The sequence below is a fragment of the Amphiura filiformis genome, chromosome 6 (assembly GCF_039555335.1).
Source record: "Amphiura filiformis chromosome 6, Afil_fr2py, whole genome shotgun sequence".
NCBI classification, from domain to species: Eukaryota; Metazoa; Echinodermata; class Ophiuroidea; order Amphilepidida; family Amphiuridae; genus Amphiura; species Amphiura filiformis.
Genome location: NC_092633.1, coordinates 53,483,428 through 53,500,464, shown reverse-complemented (window position 1 = coordinate 53,500,464; position 17,037 = coordinate 53,483,428). Strand labels below are relative to the sequence as shown.

The 17,037-nt window shown below is 35.2% G+C and overlaps 1 protein-coding gene across 1 annotated transcript in view; it reads right to left on the bottom strand.

Annotated features, from left to right (window-relative positions):
* Window positions 1-17,037, bottom strand: part of LOC140155613 (filamin-A-like) — a 64,963-nt gene that overhangs the window by 23,482 nt on the left and 24,444 nt on the right. Inside the window, 1 exon segment of the mRNA XM_072178526.1 lies at window positions 3,167-3,429. Within this exon segment, the coding sequence (XP_072034627.1) occupies window positions 3,167-3,429 (263 nt within the window).

The following is a 17,037-nucleotide window of genomic DNA, read 5'->3' as shown; positions in this document are numbered from 1 at the left end:
CCTAATTGTTAAAGTTACCATGTGTGTGGTGGAGGAAGGTATGGTTGTTGCCGTGCTACAGCGACGGCGCAAAGCTAGACCTTTTTTTACAGGGCTACACCGACGGCGCGAAGGTATCGCTGTTGCCATGCTACAGCGACGGCACGAAGCTATACCTTTTTAATGGGCTACACCGACGGCGCAAAGGTGTCGTTGTTGACTTTTTTGAGGGGCTAAACAGACGGCGAGAAGGTATACCTATTTCCATATGGTAACACCGACGGCACTGAGGTATACCTTATTTGGTCATGTCACCAAATGAATGTAGGGGAGGTAGGTGTCGCTGTTGCTGTGCTACAGCGACAGCGCGAAGCTATACCTTTTTACGGGGCTACACCGACGGCGCGAAGGTATCGCTGTTGCTGTGCTACAGCGACGGCGCGAAGCTAGACCTTTTTTACAGGGCTACACCCATAGACATACCACCTAGACCTATGACTCCCCATCCCTTACCACAGCGGAAGGTGAAGCCCCGTATCCAAGGTGATATTGACGGATTGACGGGTTACTAGGCGCGGAGATATATCGCGTACATTCTGACGCCTTCGTTTGCATGGTTACTGCGCTGTTATCGCCCGCGTCAAATGCAACATGTTCCGTAGACGCGAACATGTCTGCTTGTTTGCGTCCCGGTATGCGTCCTTGTCAAATTCGTTGCTGAGCAGTGTCGGCTTCACTACGCGAGTCAAAGTCATTGGTCTAGGTTCTCGTTTGTCTGGGGCTACACCGACGGCGGGAAGGTATCGCTGTTGCTGTGCTACAGCGACGGCGCGAAGCTATACCTTTTTAATGGGCTACACCGACGGCGCGAAGGTGTCGTTGTTGCCGTGCTACAGCGGCGGCGCGAAGCTAGACTTTTTTGAGGGGCTAAACCGACGGCGCGAAAGTATACATATTTCCGTATGGTAACACCGACGGCACTGAGGTATACCTTATTTGGTCATGTCACCAAATTAATGTAGGGGAGGACGGCGCGAAGCTATACCTGTTTACTGGCCTACACCGACGGCGCGAAGGTATCGCTGTTGCCGTGCTACAGCGACGGCGCCAAGCTATACCTTTTACTGGGCTACACCGACGGCGCGGCTATCGTTGTTGCTGTGCTACAGCGACGGCGCAAAGCTAGACTTTTTGCGTATTTTGTAATAACTTGATCATGTTAGCAAATAAATGTAATGAAGAGGAGGAAGGTATCGCTGTTACTGTGCTACAGTGACGCCGCTAACCTATACCTTGCCATTGGGTGAAGGTACCGCGAATGATTTTTTTTTTATTATTTGATTATTTAAAGAATAAAAATTAATGACCTGCTTGGTTTTAGGATTAACCAACACATGTTTATTTATGCTTCGCCGCCCATGCCCGACTATTAAAAAAGCCGTTAAAAATAATCCCTATTAATCAACATGCACGTATTGAATCATATATTTGCATATTAATACAAGTGATCGTTGGATTGTAGATGATGATGCTTGGGCGATATACATATGATGCACATGTGAAATGGGGAGTTGCTTGTTTGTTGACAAGAGCAAATATTAAGTTAAGTTGTCATTGGTAAGCGCATAATGCACAGAACTTTGTTTACACTGGTTGTCACTGGTTGGGGCATTTTATGAACGACATATACACTGGTTTATGTGATTTCATAATTTCCAGATATTATAAATAAAAACAGGACTGTGACCACTGAAAAATTAATTAAGAAGAAACAGAACTTTTGCACCTGGGTATCACTGGTTGGGGCCTTTTATGAACGACGTATACACTGGTTGATGCAATTTCATATTTTGCAGTTGTTATAAATAAAAACAGGACCGTGACCACTGAAAAGTTAATTAAGAAGAAAATGGTCATTCATCGCTCATACAGTTCCGACTAATTAGGTGAAAAAATAAGTTAAGTTGTCATTGGTAAGCGCATAATGCACAGAACTTAGTTTACACTGGTTGTCACTGGTTGGGGCATTTTATGAACGACATATACACTGGTTTATGTGATTTCATAATTTCCAGATATTATAAATAAAAACAGGACTGTGACCACTGAAAAATTAATTAAGAAGAAACAGAACTTTTGCACCTGGGTATCACTGGTTGGGGCCTTTTATGAACGACGTATGACGTATAATCATGATAATTTTTATCATTACTTAGCAAGGTCTTTTAAAAAGAAGAAATTTGGTACAAAAATCATGGAAATCGGTAGTAGGGTTGTTGAGAAATTGTCGTTCAAAGTTCACACGACGATGTCGCTGTAGCCCTGCAACAACGATAACCTTCCTCATAGGCATCGCATTAATGGGTGAATATTTATAAAGTTTGTTTGTTTCAGTTTGTTTGTTTGTTTGTTTTAATTCATTAATTATCAAACGGCGATGTCGCTGTAGCCCTGCAACAACGATACCCTTCCTCATGGGCATAACATTAATGACTGAATATTGATTAAAAGTTAATTGTTTAAGAACGTTAATTAATTGATTAATTATCAAACGGCGAAGTCGCTGTAGCCCTGCAACAACGGTAACCTTCCTGGTGTGCATCAGAAAATTTACATATTATAATTAATGACTGACTATTGTTAAAAGTTCATGTTTTTATTTAATGTTCTTAAGTTAATGAATAATTTTTTATCTCTTCTTTAAATAAGAAAATTAATGAATGGAAACTGATCATTATGCAGATTTATGATTCCTGACTGATTATGGGAAGCAAAGCAATACTTAAATGAATATTAATTAAATTTACTAATGCTCCTCTTCTTCATTATATAGTGGCATTATTAATTAAATTACTACAATGTTGTTTTGAATCTCTCTCGTTCGTTTATTAAATTTGCTCAATTAAGTGATTTATTTATTGCACTGAGTTATATACATCATTCAATGTAATCCTATCATCGAGTTTCGCGCCGTCGGTGTAGCAGGCCTAAAACTAGGGTAGCTTCGGCGACGGCCAAATGTAGTAGGGTATTGTAAAGCTTAGCCATTTTTGCTCCTAAAGTGGACATTTTTATAATTTCTTACATTTGAACAGGGTGGGGGAAAGTGCAAGATTGGGGCATTTCCCTCTCCCCAGGCATTTCCAGGCAATCTCCTTGATATGCTACTCCATGTCCAATTCCTTACCTTTTGGTTGACAACCCCATCTATGTTCATGGGTCCATAAGTACCCTCAATATCTCCCTGGTTCTCAAGAGTCACAGCAGTCACTTTGACCAATTCTCCCCAGCGAATCACTTCTATGACTTTAGGTGGTTCCTTAATTTTCGTTTTAGGGTGCTGGAAGCTAGCTGCATACGCCATGACCTGAAGATCGTCTACATCTGGGTCAGCTAGTTGTTCTGCTGTGATGTTTGGTTTGATGCCTAGCCTAGAGCCTGCTTCAATACCTGATGAGAGTAACATTAAATAGAATTTTATAAATAATTTGCAAACCAATCTATTATGCAAATATTTGTTTTACTGAAGTCTGTTTCAATAACTGTAGGTCCACTTTTTGGAAAGTATTTACATGTAAGCGCTTTTATGCAGGTTATATTCTGTCATGCTGCTTGCCATTGAGCAACATGACCATTCCCTTTTAAAGGGAATATTTGTCATTAGCTCCTCAATACTTCATTGTTTTTTAACATGTTTAGGGAGTGTTCATAAATACTTTGGTGGGCGGGTTGGAAAAGTTGGAACCTCGGACGTCAAAATTGTTTTGATCCCCCCTAAAAAAGGTGGATTTTTTTTTATCCCCCCTTTTTATCGTCTAAAATCTTCATGTCCTAAAAAAGAAACCAAAAATATACATCATTAACAGTGGCATAGATTTCTTTTTTTGACATTGGGGTTGGAGACCATTTCTTGAAGTCCAGTGAATGCAGCACCTTTTGCTGACAAAAGCAGTTTATGGTACAAATGCGCGGATTGCGCGCGAAGCATGGTTTAAAGTGTTTCTTGTTATTATAACTGCTTTGCTTTTTATGTGTACTTAAGACTTTTGGGTGCAGGTCACTCTTTTATTGTACTTTTGAAGATTTATCTGTGTAAATTTTCCTTGCGTATCAATTTTATTTTGTATTTATGTAAAGCGCCTAGAGGCCTTTTTGGCATTGGGCGCTATATGAAACGCCTTATTATTACTATTATTATTAAGCGCGCAAAAAAAATGTGCCATATTGAAGCTAAACTGGTGAGATATAGTACGAAATGGAATTAATTTGCACGAAGTGCAAAAAAATTGGCACCTTTTATTTTAAAATGACCAAATATGGGGTTAATTTTGGTTAGAAACCCATATACAGGCATCAACATTGGGGGGTGATTGTATGGACCATCTCCTTTTTTTAATGATCCGGCGCCCCCCGGGATCTACCCCTATGGTCATTAACTCATTAGCTAAAAATTACTGTTTGGAGTTATTACTCATTGGAGTCATAGTGTTACACCCAAATTGTGAAGTGCGCACATTTTGTTGATTTGTAGCTTGAGATTACAAAATCGAATATTTAACATTCATACATGCCTTCTCGTACATTTTACCCTGGAATTTTACCCTCAAAATTTTTTTGATCCCCCTATTAAGGACTGAATTTTTTTATCCCCCTTTTAGGACCCCCCTTTTTTGATCCCCCAATATTTTCCAACCCCCACCAAAGTATTTATGAACACTCCCTTAGTTCAATGTAATAATGGGTACTACTAATTCACTCTTACAAGTTATAAATTAGGCAACAATAATAAACAAGCAAGAAAACATGGAATAATTAATCACATAATGAAGCTGCTACAAACAAAAACAAATGATATTAGTAATGGAAAATATACCAAATGCTTGTACTCTAAAGCAAAAATCAAATTAAATGTGTTAGTATTTCATAAAATTGAAAGATAAACTGCATACAATACAAGGGTGACAATCAACAACATAATGGCTATCAACATGATAGATATGAATATTATATGAAGCCCTTATCGTGCTTCTCCCCTGCATCCTTAACTAAAGTTGTTCGGCTTATGTTAGGCAGAAAAAATAAGACTCATAACACCATGTATATGCAGTTGGGCGCAGTGCTTACGCTAGTTGTGCATTGTGTGAATTTACGCAAGCAAGAGTTGGGACTTTATTGATGCGCGCTGTAATGTAGGCGAATAATTAGAAGACATTGGATCTTATAGCAGAGTTTCATAGCACCAAACTTTATGAAAATCTCCTGGAACTGATGTTGAACCATCAACTAAAAAATGCTTTTAGTAAACCTTAGCTTTTGCACTCTTCTGACATGAAGTGTTACATGTTAATGTTAGTTTTTTTCTATAATTATATAAAAAGTTCAGATTCAAAAACTGCTATATAACCATTTTTATAAATTTGAGATATAGGCAAAAGATAACTAAACTGGTCAAATTTAAAAGAAATAATAAGCAAAACCTTAACACTTTTGGTCAAATTTACCCTAATTTTCTTTGTAATTTAAGGGGTGGGGTATGACCAGTTGGATAGTATTTATTGTGGGACATTAGAGCACATCAGACATATCGAATTGCATTCTGAATATGAAGAATGTCCTTCTGATATCAAATAATTTTGATTTTTTTAAATTCGCAATGTAATACACATTTTATGGCAAATGATAAAAATTATTTTTGATATTTAACAGTACTCGAAGTAAACTTTATAAATCTGATGATATGTACTTAAAATGTATGTAGGTGGGATGAAAAGCCGACGATCAATTGAAAATTTTGACCTTTTGTATTGAAGATACGGATTTTTTTCCCAAAACACCAATTACGTTTTTGGGAAAAAAATCCATATCTTCAATATGAAAGGTGAAAATTTTCAATTGATCGTCAGCTTTTCCTCCCAGCTACATACACTTTAAGAATATATCTTTAGATTTATAAAATTTACTTTGAGGACTGTTATATATCAAAAATGTGAAAAATATCAAATTTTAATAATTTGTCATAAAATTTATATTATATCGTGAATTTCAAAAAATGAAAATTATTTGATATCAGAAAGACATTCTTCGTATTCAGAATGCAATTCGATATGTCTGATGTGTTCTCATGTCCCACAAAAAATACTGTCGAAACGCTCAAAACGCTAATTCCAGATCCCTTAAGAAGGGTGCCAAAATAGGGCAGGCCGATGTTGGTGGACTTGCTAAAAAGTTTGAAAATGGTTTTAATCAAGTTTTTGCATCTGAACTCTTTCATTGAATTAGTATCTCAGTGTTACTGTGTTAAAATGTTAAATGTGATGTAACAAGACCGGAATAGTTGTAACAACATTCAATGAACATGTTAGTTATTAGCTGTTAAAACTGAGAAATGAAGAATTATATTAGTAACCATATGAAGCCTTACCATCATGCAACATATCTGGATTAGCCAACAACACATCACCATTCAGTTTAAAACATAAAAAACTAGGCCTACCATTCGGCGTATATGAAGAGGATGTAGTTTTTGTCTTGCGAATATGATGGGATGTGTACACACTCTTTGTTGGCGTTGTTGATCCTCCATTTGATTTGTGATTATTATAATGATTATAACTCGTAAATGCCACACCTCCACCTTCCTTGAAGTAGTCATCTTCTGGATATTTATCGGCAAGAGAATCTTTGGGCTCACTGTAGCCCTGCCGGTACATGTCTGAAATTGGTATGACACGGGGTGCAGGAGATGTGCTCACCGGTTTACCGGTTTTCCCATTGCTTCCACGGCCACGAATCTCCGCATATTCAATGTCGTAATTTCCTTGCTTCATCATCTTGACACAATTGTGATGAAAGGTTAAAGGTCACTATAATGTCACTTTGTGACAATTGTTTTGCTGATCTATGAAATGCTATATTTTTCAATATTTGTATTAATTAAAGAGTCAAAACTGGTGAAGATTTTATCGTACTGGCATCTTCTGAAGATGTAAAATCTTATTACAAATATAATTCCAACAAAAGTTGTACATCCTGAAAAAAAAGCAAAATTAATCAATGTTATTAACTGTAACACTACCCATGCATGGTTTTTTGCTATCAGAAATTAAAGAAGAAGAAAAGGGGGCAAGATGAACAAAGAACAGAAGTCACTTGGTACCCTGGGATTCAAACCTTAGACCCCTTGTATGCCAAGCACACAATCATCGACTGGTAGACACAGGGGTTTCACTGGCCCGACCAGTGCTTCCGTGGGGGATGCATGCATGTGAAGTAGTTATCCTTGTGATATCAACTGGTGTTAGGGTTAACATAGGCCTCAATCTGAGCAAATACATATTAGTTAACCCTAACACCACCCATGACTTTTTGCTATTGGAAGTTAAAGAAGAAATAAAAAAAGAGAGAAGATGAACAAAGAAGTCACTTGGTACCCCAGAATTCATACCTTAAACCCCTCGCGTGCCAATACGATCACTGATGATTGTGGTTGCATCATGGCATCACCGCAGTGGTTATCCTTGTGATATTTTGTGATGGTATTTACTGGTGTTAGCATTAAAGATATCACAGTAAATCTGGCAGTGATATATGTGTTCTTATTAAAACTCCGTTAAAACGCATACAGACTTGTTCTATTTCAGGTATTAAAGGCCTTTATTTCAGGTCTAATTTTGTGACAAACTTAGGAAAGTCTGTGATATTTTTAGCACATACCATTACCATTCCTTATGACACTATGACACATTGTTTTATCATTCATTGGTAAATAATGTTTTACACCAAGAATAACTTCAGTGCCTTATTTAATATTATCTAAAGCTGTTTGATGATTTCCATTGTCAGAATCCCATATGTGTTTTATCTATTAAGACTCTTTCCCAGATATCAGGATCTTAAATTTGGGAGTTCTGCATAGGTGATAAGATGTTAAGGTCATTATTTACAAAGTAGAAGATGAAACTAGATATAAATAGAATCCTCTTCAAAGTTTACAATTTTGACAAGTAGGCACCAATTATATATTAATTTTTGCAAACTTTTTTTGTTTAAATTATTTTTAGTGTTTTGTTTTTCATATAGTTTGTGAGAAAGAATGAACATCAGCTTTTGTTGATTTCTGATATAGGTATCCAGGGCCACCGAGAGTCATTATGGGCATGGGGTATAATGAAATATTGAACAGATGGGACTCCTTTTTGCCGAATTAAGTTGTTAATTGTCAGGCCCAGGGGTAACACACTCCCTTACCCTGTGGGTACAGCTCAACTGATCATACTTTTCCTACATTCGACCTTGCATGATTTTTGAGTTGACACAGTCATGAAAATAATACTTGACAGACCATTAGTAGCCCAGTTCTGAACCTTTTCATTGATCATTCATAACAAAAGGTATCTGATGGATCAGTGAAGATAAGAAGGGATTATAATATATATCCGTAACCTTGATATTATAGTACATCTCGAGGAAAAAGTGCGATGGACATGTTTTCATTTTATGTTTCAAATATCCAGCATGAAAATTGAGTATTTAACCCAAAATGGAAAATGGAACAATTTATTGGAAATCTGTTTTAACAGATTTTTTGACATCTTTTTCTGCACTGTATTATACCTAAATTAAGAAATTTGATAAATATTCAAAGAAAATATAGGTCATCCAAAAAATGTTGATTTTTACACATTTTGGGGCAAAAAAGGAAAAATAAGCAAAAATATCAAAATCTGTTTTAACAGCTTCATTCATCAAGTCATAACAAACGGCCTACATGCTTAATTTCTAATAAAATATTGAAATTGTGAAAAATATAGGTATTTATTGATTTTCATGTTTTTTCTTGCAAATATGCTAATAATATGCAAATTATGAAATTGCAAAATAAAGTTTCTACATAGCATACATCTTTCAAGTGTGATGTTCAAAATGACAGACATCAAAAGAGATTCGATGAAATGTAAAGGTGTAGTAACAATTTTGGCATGGACTGTCTGGTTAGGCAAAGTACGGTAAGTTGAGCTGTACTGTGATAACTTTTACCTATAGTCACTTTGCTGGATAAATATAAACATTATCAAGTACATGTAATTGTTAGGTCTTTGTTACGGCTTTAATTCTATCCAAAATAAAGACCATCAAATTTATCATGATAATCTATATCAAACAGATATGTCAGATCCCGGGTCAGATCAGAGGAATTTTATTTATATTTCCTGCAGTATATGTGACACGATCTGGTCCATGGGGGCCAAAGGAGGCATTTTTGAAAATTGAGTATTTTATTGTTATTTTACTCCATATTTTTACCTTTATCTCAGTTTCAAATTTGCCGCCTTTGGCCCCCATGGACCAGATCGTGTCACATATTATATTATGATATAATTATGTCATGTTATTGTGGAGTTTTTTCTCATAAACCTGCCCCATACCCCCAATCAGTTTTAATTCCAAATTTTACAGTGGACTTGCTACAAGTGTTTTTTACAAAATATTAAAATTCAATGCAATAGATGAAATATCCAGCCTTTTCAAAATGATTCATCTAGTTGAATGCAATGTGGTTTAAAGCCATAGGCCTAATGTACAATCTTATAATATGAAATTTGTTAATTTTTTTCAAACCTGATTTTTTGCATATTTGTAATGTTTAGGGCTCATATTGAAATACCCTACCACGTTTTCACACATAAAGAAGGCAGGATTCCCCTCGCTAAGCGCGCGCCTCAGGAAATCTCGGTCATAAAACTGATGGATTATACATGTATGCATCAGTGATACACCCTGCCCAGGATTTTAACAAAAGAAGGCTAGCACAGGAAAGCTGCAGGATGGCGCACACCTTCCTGTGTAAGGGAATTTCAATATGAGCCCTTAAACATGTCCCAACTTGTACCTAAAAGTAATCAGCCAAGTTTGTTGTCTTTGCAGGTTAACAGAGCAAATAAAGTCATAATTATGACTTTATGTCCTACCATAGTAGCATGTTAAATGGCCAAAATAACCAGTGGGGTTTCATTCACTTTGCCTTGTTATTCCAACTTAAAATGGACAGTAACCCTTCCTGGCAGTTATTACTAATATTATTTCAACATTTTGAATAAAGAATAACAAAATTAAGATTTGACGGAAATTGTACATTAAGGCTTTAATGTAAGGTGTTAAATGCCCATTATGTCTGCTTGCCACAATTCAATCTACCAAACCATGGTACTTTCTAATTTGCTGCAGTACATGACAAGAACCTTTTATATCTAAATGAATACAAACATGACTAGCGTGACATTAACAAAAACCCTCAGATTGGTTCACACGCCCCTTTAGGAACAAAAGACAAAGTCCATTCCTATAAATCATGCTCTATGCATGTACAATTGTGGTAGCAGTTTAAATCCACACAATTGATCAATATAACAGGTCAAAATTAGGTAACCTTTGAATTGGGAGGCAGATTAATTAAGATAAATTGTAAACAAATTCTCCCATTTTTCAAATAAACCTTTTTTTCAAATTGATTTGATTAATTACAGTTGTACTGATCACATATCCATACCTAGTTAACAGAATACTGCTTTGTGTGTATGTAGTTTGTTCGGGAGTTTGTTATGGTGGATATAGATACAAAATGTAGCCAAGCATAAAATTCTGTTTTATTTTTGTTCATGCCATTGTCAAGCACCGATTTTAAATGAACTTCCCAGTTATGGTCTACTAACAAGTAAAAGGTTTACTGTTAAAGCAGAGATTTCTCATAAATAATTTGCATATTACCGCTCCACTAATTGATTTTCAAGGAAAAAAACAACAAACAAATAATTATGGCTATCCCCTGTGTCAACTGCTCATGCTCGTATGTTAACCAGGGGTCCAAGTTCATCAGCCTCAGTCTTTTCGCCAGCCCATTCGGGGCTGGTACCTGTTTCAGGTTTGGGGTCAGTTTACTCAAGAGATTATATTTTAGTGGTATTGGAATGATTTTTTTTAAATACTTTTTGTGGTTAAATTTTTTTTTAAATATTTTAATTCGATTTGTTAGGAAAAGTAAGTATGTTTTGCCGTTTCAACGAACAAAACGAGTGAGTATTACCAAAGTTATGTTTGAACTAATTAATTATGACTTTAAAAGTTTAAAGGCCTAAATGTAACAATGATAGTTAATATATATAGCATCATATGGTCAGCAGAAGAAAATCTGACATCACCTATGATGTCATCTCAGTGTCCTTGACCGGGGTCCTTACTCCTTGACCACTGAACAGCGTGATATCATGTTGATAACAGATCTATAGAATCAAAATCTTCATCATATCACCGGAACATATCACAGATTCTCAACAATCTGTGATCATATGGACCATATTGATGTGAAAGTAGTTATCTATCATATCCTGTGTCGTTTTATGGATAAAAATGACTCAAAATGTTATTGATGAAATGGTTGCTATCATAAACATCAGTTTTGTCTTTTCAACGGGAAAAATCCGATGCAAAATAAAGTTTTTAGGGCCTAGCTATAATATGGGCATAATTTATGCATATAGTATTGAACAATGTACCCCATTTGACATGCACTTATAGATAAATAAATTGTCTTACTTTATTAATTTAATAACTTCTTTATTATAAATAAAATGACACATAACTATTTGATTCATAAAATTACATTCAACAAAATGATTGAAGAGAAAACACACAAGGCACTAGGCAGACTGTTATAGAATGGAGTATGTAAGATGCCATGTCCATAGCTTCGCAGGGAGTTTCCGACTAGCAATCAACATGATCAGCACATTCAGAAAAACACAGTTTAAGAGTGAAGATTGTAGTGAGTAACCAGTCCTTTATAAATGTGCTGGCCACTATCTATTATAATATAGTAGGCTTAAACTATACATTGCGAATTAATTAAGTTATTTTAAAATAAAATGTACATGTAAGTTAACTCAAACCGGCAGTGTATATATCGAAAGCAGTGAAATCGGACATTCCTAAGCGAAGATATTGAGTTAAATAAGTTCTGGTATTACAAAATTGGAAATTGAGATATCGTGGGTAAAAAGCTGAAAAGACAAAAAAACCCAACGACAACAACAACAACAAAACAAACAGACCAGAACAATTTGGAGTACATGTAATGAATTAAAAGAGTTGACATGAGATTAGGAATTAATGTTTTCTGCTGTTTCAGTGTGCATGTTCTCATCGTTGATGTAAGCGTGATCCTAAAAATGCCTTTGGGTCAGTCCATGTCGAAACAGATTGAGTGTACACCCACCCTCTTGGATTTTGCTCTCCTTTAGCTCAGGGGTACCTTTCATGGATCCCTAGGTGAGGTCACAAGAAAAAATTCAAATTCCATTTCGTTTGAATGGCGGGCAATCAAAGTTTGGCGACCTCGACCAAAAATGTGAATTTAAGGGTCCAAATGACAAAGTGCTCTCTTTGAGGGCACTTTCTTCTTAATTGAATCAGTTGTGATCCTCTTTTTGAATGTGGTCACTCACTGGCTGTGTCTGAAATACCTAATGCCAAAAAAGATAGATTTGAATTTCGTTGGGATTTCAGAGGGGTCAAAATCAGCACTTCGTACTGTTCAATCAAATTATCTTGATTTTGAAGGACCCATGATAATGTCACAGTGCACTTATAGGTCCTAATTATGTTCAGAATGGATTAACCATATGCCAATGTCTATGAGCAATTCAAAAAAAGAGAAATTTCTAGACCCCTACAGAATTTTAGGCCACCCCTAAAGTGGTTCAGCCACAAATGGCACTTAAAGTCGGCAAATTTTGACCCCTAATAACTTTAGGTGTACACCAGATATGAATTTCTAGTCTTTTGCATCTGAAAGAATGTAGTTTAATGTTACTAGGAACATAAGATCTGTTTTGTATTTTTTGTGTTTTAGTATTAAGTTGACGCTTTCAAAAATAGTCATTTTTGCCTAACATACCATGCTTACAGGATACGGTACAAAATGCCAATTTTAGTATGATATTTTTTTATATTTTTGATCACTTTATAGCCATTTGTATTATTTATCCTGATATTTCAAGTTGCTCTTGAGTCAAGTAATAAGAAAAACTACTTTCTAATCCTCTGTATGGATTTTAAGGGGTCAAAATGCACTTCCCGCAACGATGCACATGCAAAGTACAGGTTATGGGGTCAAATTTTCAGAATGCTCCCAATTATGTCAAGTAATATATCAAATTACTCGTATGGTCATGAGGATTCCAAAATGTATAGTTTGTTATGTGTCAGACCTTTCAGGAGGGCGCTATGACGAAAAATGTTCATAGGTCAACGACCTTTTGAAAGTATCAAAACACAAAAATACAAAACAAATCTTATGTTCCTAGTAACATTAGACTACATTCTTTCAGATGCAAAAGACTAGAAATTCATATCTGGTGTACACCTAAAGTTATTAGGTGTCAAAATTGCAGATTTTAAGCGCCATTTGTGGCTGAACCACTGTAGGGGGGCCTAAAATTCTGTAGGGGGTCTAGAAATTTCTCTTTTTTAATTGCTCATAGACATTGGCACATGGTTAATCCATTCTGAACATAATTAGGACCTATAAGTGCACTGTGGCATTATCATGGGTCCTTCAAAATCAAAGATAATTTGATTGAACAGTATGAAGTGCTGATTTTGACCCCCTCTGAAATCCCAAAGAAATTCCGAAATCAATCTTTTTTGGCATTAGGCATTTCAGACACAGCCAGTGAGTGACCACATCAAAAAAGAGGGTCACAACTGATTTAATTAAGAAGAAAATGCCTCTCAAAGAGAGCGCTTTGTCATTTGGACACCTTAAATTCCCAATTTTGGTCAAGGTCGCCAAACTTAGATGGCCTGCCATTCGAAACGAAATTGAATTTGAATTTTTTCTTGTGACCTCACCTAGGGGTCCATGAAAGGTACCCTGAGCCAAAGGAGAGCATAATCCAAGAGGGTGGGTGTACACTCAGTCTGTTTCGACATGGACTGACCCCTTTCACATTGACCAAAACTAATTACAAGACCTCTTCTACATTGAGGCTGGCTTTCCCTTTTAAAGGGAATTTTATTAGATTGCTTTCACATTTGTAATCTGCCTGGGTGGATGTTCCAAAAAAGCAAAAATCTAAATTTTGAGTCCCTTTAAAGCCATATTATAACATTTCTGTAAAAATAGTATTTTATGTTCCATAAAATGTTAGCTTTTACTGTCAGATATGTCCCCTTTTAATTTTGAGCCGAACAAGTGAGGTAAAGCAAAGAAAATTGGAATTGGCGCCAATGCATGTTACTCCAGCAGTTGTAATACGGTACGACCCTCTGATGGGGGTGTGTGTATGTGTGTTCCGCACGCCATGTACGTACTCTGTTATCGCATACGTGTTTGACTAATATTTCCATTGTAATAATAAAACAACGGTTCCTGCGTTTTATTCAAAATCTCAGGAAATGATTTGAGCTTAGGCCTAAAAAAATTGTTTGATTGGTGTAACATGAAAAAAAAAAATTAGGGTCAGGTAGGTAGGAATTTTTTTTTTTTTACTTTTAAAGCTGTAAATTGTATTTGGAACTTGTTTCCTTCTTTTTATTTAAATTTAATTAATTATTCATTTAGGGTCAGTCAGGTTACACCAATCAAACAATATTTTTATTTTAGGCCTCAGCATCTCTTCAGCTACAAGACATGAAATATACATGTAAAGAAATTTCTCAAGTAGGCCTATAGGGTCCACAATTTTGTACCTGAATATATTTAGTGACCAAAGATATGGTATTTTTTGATATTTGATATTTAGCATGTAGCCAAAACTAATTAAGGTATGGTCCAAGAAACTTTAACTGACTTTAATCCTTTATTATCAATATGGTGCCACAAAGAAGAACTATGCAGGCCATTTGTTACGAACTTGACTTTCAACATTTTTGACCCTGACTTATTGTTACGTAAAAAGACTCTATTTTTCAATCTAGTACTTTATCCAAATTAGATCTGAAATAACTTGAATTCAATGCATGTTAAGGTGGTTTAAACAATTTTTGCGCAATACCGTGCAATAGACCCCTAATGATACATATAAAATTTCATGGTTAACCAGTTGTATTCACATATTGAAGGTGTTGTTTAAAGTCAACCTTGCTATAGAAATATTTCAACTTTGCCGTCATATTAAGTTATGATTTGTCATTAATAATCCCTTTAAGGTAGAAACATCGGCTACGGTGTCATGCACAGATTTGGTTTAAAATGATACAGGATGTGTAGTTGGTTGAGAAAAACTTGCCTGCCAAGTTTTAATTTTTGCCAACACAGCGTTTTTGAGTTATGCCATTTTTTATCATTAGAAAGCCCCATTGACTTTGCACATAAAGTGGTTTTGACACTAAGCCTCGTTCACTAAAATTGGTAAAAGTTTGAAAATGGATACTATGTTTAAATATTATTTTTTCTCCTTTCTATCCCATTTATAGAACTGCTTTTTGGATCTTTTTATTACAAAAATGTTACCAAATAATATTAGTGACTTTTTTCCAATATATTGGTCAGTAATATAGGGGATATTTGAAGGTAATGTTAGTACTTGCTCAAATTTTCTTGATTTGATCTAGAAACACTGAATGACCCAATTTCATAATTACTTTAATAGTATAGATTGTCTGAGCTAACCATAGGGCCAATTATAACAAACAAGGTGTCATATGAAAGGTTATTAAATTTAGAAACTTTTCTCGCCAGCTTTTTTTAATAAAGTGTTTCTATTTTAAGTTATGGGTGTTTCTAGATTTCCCTAATTTAAAAATAGAAAAAATGATTTTTTCAAAAAATAAACACTTTATCCAAAAAATCTGGCGAGAGAATTTAGATATTAGGCTTATTAACCACCCCACAAACTATGGAGACCATATCACATTCCCTCTAGGCTAGCAATAATTATTAGTAGAAAAAATTAGGGAATTTTCAAAAAATAAAGAAAAACATAAGAATTGTTTAAATTTTCATGAAACATTAAAAATCAGTGGAGTAAAGACTTATCTTCAATTGGTTATATATTTGAAATGGATACATAATTCTGATTTGAAATAGTGGCTATTTTCCTGCATGGGTCTATTATCCGATGCTCCTACCTTAAGCCTGTGTTGTAATCTCTGAATTTGTTCACCATATTAAGTAAATTTTCACCATATTAAATCTATTTTGAATTTGTTACATCTAATAATTCAATATTAACTTGAACATTTTGTCTATTTCTTTATTTTCTAACATAGATGTAGAGCTAATATCATAACAAAAATGGTCAATTTTACTTCTGGTATATATATATTATATTTTTAAAAGAAACTTTTTGTCTATGTTTTAGATTATTATATATTTTGAATTAAATCATTTTTTTCATTTGCTGCAGGGTTCATTTGAAGCTATTTGATAAGTCAACTTATTATTATTTTCTTTTTTACTTTTCATGTTTTATTTTGCTATATTTTGCCTTGGCATAGTCAAAGGGGATGGGTAGGGTGGGGTGATATGGGGGTTATGTACTCCAACCACACTCGTACTGATATGTTGATGCGTCTAATGCACTCCCCCCTTGGGGCTTGTGCACTAGACACATCAACATCTCATTATTTTGTACAATTTCACTACCAACAAGTGATACGCATAACCTATAATTATTAGTGTTTAATACCAATGTTTACTAGTTTCTTATCTTTATTTGTGTTTTTGTTAGTTTTACCCTTTAATTTACTTTATTCTTCTTTTTTCTTGTCAGTTTTGGAGTGATTGAATTGTATTGCATGGAGGCAACTTCCTTTCTAAACTTGTCGTATTTCCAGATCATCGGTACATTTTGAGCTCCTGGTCTTTGAAGGCTCCGACTGATTATGCCCCTGTGTGCCACTCACTGTTACCACACTCATATTCCTCAATATATATCCAAAATCATTTTTAAGTGGTTTAATTGGTTTGAAAACCGGAAGCTACATGTAAATTTGACCAATTTTATATGATTTTACAACCAACACAATGGTATTTCACTGTTATTTTAGTTCGATCATCAT